Raw genomic sequence first — 11,069 nt, forward strand, 5'->3', positions numbered from 1 at the left:
TTTTTTGGGGTTTTTGTAAATTTTTCCTAATAAAGAACTGTTATTCCTATTCTCATATCTTTGCTGAGAGCCCCTTAATTTCAAAATAATAACAATTCAGAGGGAGGGGTTTTACATTTTCCATTTCAGGGGAGGCTCCTGCCCTCCTTAGCAGACACCTGTGTTTCCAAACCAAGCCACCCTGTTCCTGCACCAACCAGTCCCCAGCACTCAGGGAAGGAGCCACTCCAGCTCCTGCTGCCAAATGCAGCCCCTCTTTGCCAAGGCAGGGAAGGGAGCTCTGTCCAGGGGCACAAAGATCCTTCTGCACAACCAACCTGTGCCCAGCAGCAGCTCCTGCTGCAAACTCAGGATGCCAAGGAAATGCCCACATCACTCCAGGAGCACAAAATATACATTGTGTCTGCATTCTCCAGAATCCAAGGTTCCATAATCAGTGGGATAATGAGCTGGAGCAGCTGACCAAGGCATATTTCTTCCTTCTGAACCCAAGAATGATGTTGGATGAGGCAGGTAGCAGTGGAATAAACAGAGAAATAGCACACACACTGTGCTGACTTTTTATTACGAGTCCAAAAATGAGTCAAAGCCTATAATTTCTTTTAAATGTCCTTCTTTAAAGTGGAAGACATAATGGACTATTAGGAAATGTTCCTCCAATGCATGCATTGATTACCCATACCACTATGCCTATAAAATAAAGATTCTTCTAAGCACAGAAATGAAGTCATTCCAGTGTTTCCTAAGGGCACACAGTCCATCTTTCCCAGCAGCTCGCTCTCTGCAAGGTGACAGACACTTACAGCCATTGTTGAACAAGCTTTTTATTGCTTTGAGAAAAAATTTAATGTTAACAGAATTTCAAATGTCACCTAATTAATTTCTAATAATGCCTCCAAATCAGACAGATTTAAAAGGGAAGGGGAAAAATATTACTGGAACTTTATATAAAATGTAGTGCAACATCCCAAGCCAGAATCCACTCAAGTGAGGGGAAAGAAGAGCTTCATTGAGCTTTGATGAGTTTTGAATCAAACTCAGTTTAATTAATAATTACTACAAGAACAATTATTTTATTATAATAAGTATTTAAGAATTGATTTTGGGAAAGAGAAGCAGTGAAATAATTGTTCATTAACTGATTTGCTTTGTTAATATTTTCAACAATCCCCTGATGAAAACCCAGAATGTAAAGTTGGAGAAGCTGTACCAGGTCCTTGAAAGGACAAGAAAGGACAGGTATCAACCAGCACAGAACTTTGCTGCAGTAGCAGAACCTAAATAAGGGGCTAAACCAGCCTCACAGAGGGGGCAGAGCCCAGAGATTCAGGTATGCATCATTCTCATATATTCTGCATGGTCCCTCAAAAGACAAAGTAAATTTATTCAATTAAGGCTTATTTTTTCAGTGATGTCCTCATTAGGTATTACAGCCAGATGTACCTCAAAAAAACTTTGACCCCAACCCATAGTGGTGTTCACTTCTAGATATTTATCACACAACAGAGTGGATTTAAAACCTTTACTCCCAGGTAAAAAAGAAAAAAAAAAGAGCCAAAAGCAAGGCTTGTGATTTGAGCAATTAACATGCATTTTGCATTTCTTTTGGGGAAAATAAGTCTCTGCCAGAAGTGGTGTAAGAACAGGAGTGGTACTTCACTGTCTGAGAGTTAGAAAGAACCTAACTCCATAAAGCATTGGAATCCCAAAACACAAAGTGCAACTCCCTGCAGTTACATGGCTTGATAAAAGATTTCTGCTTGGATAAACAAACCAACACTCTACACACATTTTAAATACTTTTGTAGCTCAGGAAAACTGTTGCATTTAGAGATGACCTTCCACCAAGAGCAAGACAAATAAAGAATCTTCCAAATCTTTAAAAATCTAAATCCTGCCGAAATACTGGGCATCTATTTAGCTCCTCCTTTGAAGAAGCACGTCTAAATTCAGGATACCAACCCCAGGAGAGAAAACAACCCACATTCCAGAAAACTTCTGGATCAAACCAGTGCACTGAAATCTCCAGCAGCTCTTAAGTGAGCTCTCAAGCTCCTCTCTCCCCGTACAACAACTCACACAGGCAGCATCCTCCACCCCAGACACTGTCCCCACCACCCTCCCCCTGCATTTCTGACCGAGGGAAGCGGCCAGGGTGAGTGGAGGAAAAGTACCTGGCCTGAGTGGCACCAGGAGGGGCAGAGCTCCGGCTGGCTGGGGATCCAAACGCTCTCCCCCTCTCCCCCGGGCTCTCTGCTGTGCCTCAGGAGCTGCTGGCGGGCAGGGGAGCCAAGCTGAATAACCAGGCAGCAAAGTTACCCCCGTGTAAACACCTGCCCGTGCTGGTGGTTGTACAGAGCTCAGCAGCTCTTCCTTGGCAAAATCTCACCCGATGAGATCTCTAACCAGCAATTCTCCTCCTCTCCGGGAGGCTCTACCCCCATCCTCCCCGGCTGTGAAACGGTGCTGCTCAACATCAAAGTGTGAATGGACAGACTGACGAGCCACCCAAACTGTCCAATTCAGTGCACCCGTCCTTACCCCATTTCTAAGGGCATAGAGGGAGCTGAAAAGCAAGTTCAGCTGCTCATATTCCTTCTCCCCGTGAAAAAAGAAATCACTCCTCTGACACACACATCTTGCAAGCAGCTGATGTGAGAGCCAGATAAAAACACACACTCCTGCACTGAAAAGCGTGCAGGCAAGATCAGAAATGAAAGAGGACCGTGCTTATGGTCTCGGGGAGATGGGACACTCGATTGCATCCATCCTGCTCTTCCCGATGCCCAATTACCAACTTCAGGATGACAAATAATTTCAAAGGTAACCTCCCGGCCCTTCCCCCTTTCCCTGAGCCGCTGAAGATGCTCACTTACACTTTTGCCTTCACCTCCTCCTTCGGGCACGGGCTCTTCTCTGCCCGAGCAAGGCATTATTGCATCTTCCGCCGCCGCTTCCCTGTCCTTTCCACCGCTCCCTCCTTCATTCCCCAGCTTCAGCCTCTTTCCCTCAGGCTGGGAATCATCCACATCCTCCCTTCTTATCCTGCCATCTCTGCCTCGCTGCTTCCCCGCGTCTTCTGGGCTGCCGCAGGAATTTGACATTTCCAAAGTGTTGCGGACTTTTTTTTTTTTTTTTTTTAAGGAGGGGAGGAAAAAAAAAAAAAAAAAAAAAAAGGGCAGCTGAAGCTGCCGCTTTGAAAGGGGATTTGGCTTCCGAGAGCTGCGATGCGCTGTGGCTCCCGTCAGAAATTCGGGAGCTGTGCAGGAGCCGGAGCCGCTTCTCTGCCGCCCTCTCCTGCCGGCGGCGAGCGCCGAGCGCGGCCGGAGCCGCGGCTCCTCCGGAGCACCAATAACCTCCCCCTGATCGATCCCATGCACGCTGCTGCTGCTGTTGCTTCCAGCCGCAAAACCCTCGGGTTTCTCTTCTCCCCGATCCACGGAAATTGGCTTTCCTCAAAGTGCGAGATATTAGCTGCACCGTCTTTAAATCCAAATTTACGTCTGTGCCCCAGGGGTGCTGAGGTTATGCACCGGGGGTGATGCCAAGAGTAATCATCCATTAAAATGCAAAGGTGGCCTTAACTCCAAACAGCTTCTTTCGAAATAATTTCACTACAGGTTTAGGGGTATTTTTTATAAGGATATCCTTACTTTGTAAATTAACTTTGCACCACCTAAATCCACGTTCCACGCTGTAACACAAATTTCACATAACATTCTGGTCCTACAGCTGTAGGGATGACACTAAAATGAGATTAGGGCAACCTAACAGGACATTTTGGAGGGTTTTTTTGCTATTTTCAGCCAATTTATTAAAAATGCCACCACACATAACCAAAGGTTTGGTGCAATATTTGAACCTCAAAACAAAAAGTGCTTTGACACATAGACTGCAACGTGCTGCTCATTCTTCCAATAGAGAAGGCAAAATGAAGTAGAGGTTTTTTTAAAGATAAAAAAAAACATGTGAGTCTTGTTTTCTCACACTTTAGTGCTTGTAGATTTAAATGAGGCTCCTTATATCTTGCAGAGGGAAGTGAATCCCTAAGAAGCCAAATGCACGTGTCCATAGAAGTTCCAGTCAGGACAAAACTTCAGGAGTGGTGCCCAGCCAGGTGTGGATGGATTCAACGAGTCAAACTCCATTTTCTGCTGTGTTCAACAAGGTCTGTCTGGCCAGAATCCTCCAGGGAGTCAATCTGTGTCCCAGCCCTGATTTCACTGACACCAGAATCCTCCAGGGAGTTAATCTGTGTCCCAGCCCTGATTTCACTGACATTACAATCCTAGAGGGAGTTAATCTGTGTCCCAGCACTGATTTCCCTGGCATTATGAAGGGGGTGTTAGTCTGAACAAGTGATTGTGTCAATTATTGAAGAATGAACAAAGAGAGGAGGAATCAGTCATTTGAGGCACTCCAGCCAGACCCACAGGAGGGTGAGGGAGAAGTTCTGAGAAATCCAAGATATCTGCACACCCAGATCTGGAGACATTAAACATCCCCTGCTAATGGATGGTAGCAAAGGGGTGGGCATTGGCCTCTGCCTAACTTGCAGCTGTAAATACTTCCAGACCTGGATGAACACAAACTAAGTGGGCTCAGCAGAGTTAAAATCAAGCTGAGAGGTTTTTAAATGGTGCTGGATCAAGCCTGACATATCTTGTAGCCTGCAGTGGTCAAGTTCCACAGCTTGGTCTTCAGTCTGCAGTGGTGTCTGCTTGTGGTGAGCCTACAGAAGAAACCTTCAGCTGGTGGCTGATCCTCTTCCAGAAACAAGAGGTGGTCAGCCAGAGCACAGCCAGGCAGCACTGCAGGAAGGGTTTCACCCTGGATGAGCACAGCTTGATGCAGGTCATGCCCCTCTTCTCAAAGCCCTGAGTCCCCACACCCAGCCAGCTCAGGAGGAAAGAGAACCATCAATAAACACCACTCAACAGCAGAGCAGTACAGACCAACAACAGGGATTCTCTTCAAAAGTCACACCCCCCAGGCAGAGCTGTTGGCTCCAACAAATCCTTCACCCTCTTTCCCATGTTATTAAAGCATGACCCACCCTTCCCCATCTTTCCTCCTGCTTGGAGCTCCCGAAGGCCTTACACCACTCTTGAGATCATCTCCACCAAACTGCAGAAGCCTTTCTTATTCCTAGGGCTCATTCACCATTCATACCTGCTTTTTCCCACCACACAAGCCATTTAATCCTGTCTTCTATGTGAGCTTTGTTTTTTCCTTCTTAAACTTCTCATCCTCACCTAAAATACTGAAATACAGAAATACAGCTCACAGGCACAGCCAGCTTCTTCCAAATCAGAAAACAAAGCAGCCACTTCCTCACCTTCGAGGCACAGCCTCTGGTTTTGAAGAAATGAAAATTTACAGAGGCAGGGAACATTTTTATCTCTAATGAAAATCAAACATTTCTGAAACATCAACATCTTCATGCAGAGAAAAGGAGAAATGGCAAGGCAAGAAATAAATTCTGTTGGTGTTCTGATGGTTGGTCAGGGCTTTGCTTGCTGCTATTTAGCACAGAAATACGGTATGGCAGGAAGAGGCAGCCGCTGTTTTTGTGTTTCCACAGCACCAAAAGGTTCCATGATGTCAGGAATTCTCCAGTGCATAAACCCACTCTTAGCTGGGCCACCAGGCTTCATGCAGGGAACTCACTCCAAGTCTTTCAGATCACCATAAATTTCAGAAGAGGACAAAGGGATCAAGAGGAGAGTCGATGCTCTAGTCATGTCCAGCCTCTTTTTTTATCCTGTGGGATACATTCCTCGCTTCCCATCAGCCTGATTTACTGATTTCCTGACTCTGTTTAGTGTCAGAACTCCCCTCCTGGCCAGGGCCCACCCCTTGCCCTCTTCTGGCAGAATTCTCTCCATACCCAGTGAGCAGTTTCAGAGTCCAGCCCATTCCCCACAGAACCCCTGACAGAACTCATCCTGAGCCAAATGAAGCCACGAGCACAAGTCACTCAAATCTGAGAGGCCATTACCCAGGGAGGTCCATGAAAGAGAGTAACAAGTGCCCTGAGACCTCGGGAATCCTTGCACAGACTGCTTGCAAGACATTTCTGCTTGAAATCACTGCTAAAAAATGCAGTTATACCAACAGCAAGCCAGAGCAGCCAGAATTCCACAGGTCCCACACTCAGCACTCACTCCAACTCCAGCCAGCATCTCCTTTTGGACTGTAAGATGCACTAAATGAAATAAAAGAGATGCTGAGACCCAAACTGAGGGAGATTTCCACCTCTTGTGCACCCCTAAAACACTGAAAGGAGAGGGAGCTGGAGACAGGATGGGAACTGTGCTGCTCCCTGCAGAAAGCTTGGCCACCCAAAAGCCACAAGGAGCCAGGGGGTAGAGAAAGGGTTTTAGGGGGTTTGGGCAGGGCTGGAAAGTCAGAAAACTCCTGCTGACTGAGTGAAGCTTTATTTTATTGTATCTGCTTGCCAAATAAGTAGATACAATAAAATAAATTAGAATTAGAATTATCAAGGCTGGTGGTTTCAGCTCAGGGGTGAATATCCCTGCAGGATGTGTATTGTTTGGATCCCACTCTCAGAGCTTAGACCCAACAATGATCCCTTTGTTTTCTCTTGCAAGAAAACAACACTCACAGTGAATTGTGAGGTTCAAGGACAGATGAAGCCAAGAGATTTTATATTGTCACTTAATTGTGCTGCCATCAAAACCAGCAGTTTCAGTGTAAGCAGAGTTGGAGAATCCCCAAATAATTCTACAATTCAGCTCAACCAGTACACAACCACCATAAAAGAGAAGTTCATTGATTTTAGTGTCTTAATGGGTAAAATTATGGGAATTACCTCAGAATGGCATTTATATTTGAGCACTATGATGTTTAATTTAATGGAATACTTGTTGCATTCTCTTACCTCACCTTAGTTTGCAAGCCAATGTAAAACTAATCTGATTTAAAGCCCTCTGATGTATGTCCTCTCTGCAGTGAAAACACAGGTTCTGTAAGTCTGCTTGTGTTGCAGGAGACCATAAAATGCCAGTTCTGCAAATGAAAGTCACTATAATCAGCAGTAAAAGCTCACAGCTCTTTTCATGCCTTCTCTGATTTAAAAAAAAAAAAAAAGGAACAACAGGCAAGTCCCCCACTTGTACAATTATTTGAATGGGTGGAGAACAGAATTATAAGTTTACATAAATCAGGTAATTTGGCACATCTTACTGCTACAAGGAGGCCAAGTTATTTTTAATAAGTCTGAAAATGAACCAGTAAGTCTGGAAAATTAATTTTTCATTTATTTTGCCATCGCTTCCAAATTAAACTCTGCACCTCATCATTGTAATTACTTCTGAAAGCTTATAAATATTTCATTGTTTTTATTATTGTTTTATGTTCACCAACAAACATTAGAGACACTGACTCCATTGTTTATAGCTTCAGGTTCCCCTGTAAACTTATTCTGCAGTAACATCTGCTGTGATGGCCATAATAAAAAACAAAGCAGGGTGTGCTGCTACTGAATCCTTCAGAACCTCTCAAACACCAGAATATTCCCTTAAACTCTACCAGAAATGTACCAGGGCTTCACTAACCATGAAAGATTCCAGACCAGGGAAAGGTTCACTGGTCCAGCCTGGGATCAAATGGTCTATTTGGTTTCTTCCACCTCTCCTGAAGGATCAGAAACAACCTAATTTTTATGTCCTCAAGTTCCTCCCCAAAGCTGCAAAATATGAATAAATTGTGTTTATTATTGAAGTCATTCATGAAGACAGCCCTTCCTTTTGCTGACCCAGTGCCCTCCTTGCCACAAGCCCATAGGATGGGGGGGATCCTCTCCATTTTCCTTACTCTGCCATGAGCTCCACATGGAGGCAGCAGACACAAAACCCCTCCCAAAATGCAAATTATTCCACATCATTTTTGACAACACTTCACAATCCTTCTCAACTGGAAACCTTGCCTGTGTTTAACCTCCAAGTCCCATTACTGATAATCTCGAGTGCTGGAATCCTGGGTGCTGAGAATGTAAAACGTTTTGTGCTGAAGGGCACAGAAAATACCATATTTGACCTGAGACCATGGAAAAGGCTTCCAAAATTCATTGATAGCACTGGGATGTGCAGTTTGAATAGAAGTGTGTAATATCACTGGGTGGGAAACTTAAGAGTTTGGGGTTTTGGAATATAGTAATCTATATAGGGCATGATGGAGGTTTGGGGGCAGTGGCTGGTTGTTCTTCTTTACCTCTTTTTCCTTCTTCCTCATGGATTTGGGTGGTAATTTTGTAATGGGACAGAAATTTGACAGAGGCAGAAAAAGAAGCTGAGAACCAGCAGTTGAGCTTTGTAATGTTGAACCAGAGTGGAGGAAGGGAGGATGGAGCCAGATGAGCTGGTTTGTTGTAGTGTCACCACTATGCCTGTGGTTGTTAATTGATCAAAGGGATTCATTCTCCATCAAAGCAGAGGCTGTGTTCTCTGTGGTCCCCATTCAGCACATGAGATATATTGTACAATATCTGTATGCATAATCCAACTCCAATTTCCCATTCTCCTCAGCACACCCACACCTATTCACCCTCTAAATCAATGTTCCAAACCTCAGTTACTGGCAGGAGCTGTGAATGTCACCTGCTGCCTTGCCCAAGGTTTGCAGATCAAATTTCAGACTTCCACTCAAGGTACAGCAACACCCAAGATGTTCTGAGGAATTTGAAGATTCAGCTCTCAAGCTGCTGCAATAAACAATCCCTCTTTGGGGAGCAGAGTAACAGCATCATCTCTTCAGTGGCTCTTAGCAAAAAGCACAGGCCAAAAAAACAGGGATGTAATTTTTACAAAGAGATCTCAAATTATCCAAAGAGCTACTCTGGATTCACACCTGCTGAGTGCAAAGCAGATGATAGAAATAATTCCTCTCCCTGCCATCCCTTTCCATCTGTGTAACTCTTCCAAACTGGAATAGGTTTAGAAAGAGAACCAATTAAGAGACAGTCTATTGCTGTAACCTTTATAAACCCAGCCTGTCACATTCCAAATTTTACAGAAAGCATCAAAATTCCAGATCTTTCCTAGGTTTTCTTTAAAGAGAATCTTAAATGTCCAGAGAGGACCAAAGCACTACTGGAAGGCTGCAAGGGCTGCAGGCGTGGAAAATGAAATAATTTTGAAAAAATTCTTCTCTTCTGGAAAAACATATTGCTGCAGAGAAGAAAGGTTTAAAAGAAGGGATTCTACTTCTTGTTCCAAAAGTTCAGGATCACAAAAGTCAGGTGAGACAATATTGCACACTGGTGGACAAAATGCTGTAAGTGACAGGACACAACAAAATTCAGATGGCATTGCAGACTTACAGAGACCAGGTCAGACCCACTGCATGGACAGACAGCTGTGGGACAGACTGCCAGGCAGGGCTGCTGCAGCACCCAGGGACAGCACATCCCTCTCTGCAGAGCCCCAGCTGTCCAGAGGATGGGCACACAGGCAGGAATTGGGAACACTGCTCCAGCTGAGCTGCACACACTCACAAACAGAAACAGAAGATGCCTGAGTAGGTCACAAAGAGCTCATGTTTTCTCTGATGATGTTCTAAGTCCTCTGGAGGAAAGCTCTCCAGCCTTTTGCAGCAGACTGAGAGCTTTGGTGTCAGCTCACTGAAAGGACACTGCCTGGCCAGGGATGCTGCTTGCATGGCCAGGTAAACACACCTGAGCACAGCTCGTTGTCAGTGTACCTGCCCTTACACTGTGGTGTCCCCTCACAAAAGAGGCATTTTGAAGGACTGGCACTCCTGGTTTGAAAATGAAGAGAGAACAAATGTTCAGCAGGGATCTGAGAAGCACCTCAGCACTGGCATTTGCTGGCAGCAAACTGCACTTGGTGCACTGGGCAAAGGCACAGATTACATCAACCCTGGACTGACAACTCCATCATCTGAAAGGAGTTGAGCCTTGGATCTACCAGGACAGCAGCAGTTTAATACAAGTTTCAGAGCACCCTTCACACTGCAGCTCTAACACGTTTGCTGAGGGTGAGTTTCATTTTTGTGCAGATCAGCCAAAAATATTCCAAACATTTTCGCTGTGTTCATCTTTGAGGGGAGCACAGGCCACGTGCTGGGAATTCTGGAGGGTGCCAGGCTGCCAGCCACAGCCAAGCCTGGAATTCTTAACCAACTTGAAGACCACAAAATGCTATTTTCACTCTTGCACAAGGCTAACTGATGGCATTAAAATACATTATACATGTTTATTTCAAAACATGTGCTGTATTTTATCTCATATATCAAAGCAGTAAAAAGCTGAAGTCATTTGCAACTCTTGATATGCTCTGAGTATCTATTCATGGGCTGCAGGATATCAAGCCCTTTTAAAAGGGCTACATCTTAATTTAACATCTTCATTTGACTCTTTGGAGTAGAAGTTCCTTTTGCAGATGGTATTTTCCCCATATCTCAAGCTAGTTCACAAACCTGAAGACCCAAATAACTTTCAAACTGAACACTCTTTGCAATATGAATCCATGAAAGAACAGCCTCACCGAGATACCCATCCCTGCACAGATCACCCTGAATATCTTTTGGAGGACAGAAACCAGCAAAAGGCACCTCAGCCAAAGAGATGTCAGTCAGAAACCCTCTTACCTCCCAATGCCTGCTCCTAGAAAGGCTAAATTTTTATATTTATATTAAAATTAATATTTTTCTAAATGTTCTCAAAAAACATTAAAAGCCACTAGCAAGCTGTTATGATTGGAAAATTCCTGGAATCTCTATCAGGCTGAGAAATTCCTCAGTGTCAGGAAAATTAATCCACAAACACCAGAGGTTTATGTCCAAAAAGGAGACAGAGGAGCCCTTTGACTCTATTTGAATAAAGGGAGAGGCCATGGGGCATTGCCCCTGGGGTCTCTCAGATTTTTGGAGGACACAGCCTCCCTTTTTATCCCAATTTCTCTTCTCTTTCCCCATTTCTGAGCTACTTGAGAGGTTCAGACTGCCCAGAACACCTGATACCAAAGATTTCCCTCTAATGTACAACCCTCCCTTTTCACTTTTAATTCTTACAGAATTTTGGGGGT

General features: G+C 44.5%; 1 protein-coding gene across 2 annotated transcripts in view; it reads right to left on the reverse strand.

Annotated features, from left to right (window-relative positions):
* Positions 1–3,104, reverse strand: part of RBFOX1 (RNA binding fox-1 homolog 1) — a gene marked incomplete at both ends in the record, with an annotated part of 1,149,754 nt that extends 1,146,650 nt beyond the window's left edge. For both annotated transcript variants that reach the window (XM_084216436.1, XM_084216434.1), the window contains one exon: positions 2,877–3,104. In XM_084216436.1, coding sequence (XP_084072562.1) covers positions 2,877–3,104 — 228 coding nt within the window. The remainder of the gene's footprint in view (positions 1–2,876) is intronic.
* Between the last annotated feature and the right edge of the window lie 7,965 nt (positions 3,105–11,069).

Source organism: Fringilla coelebs, assembly GCF_963513975.1.
Source record: "Fringilla coelebs genome assembly, chromosome: 16".
Lineage (NCBI taxonomy): Eukaryota > Metazoa > Chordata > Aves > Passeriformes > Fringillidae > Fringilla > Fringilla coelebs.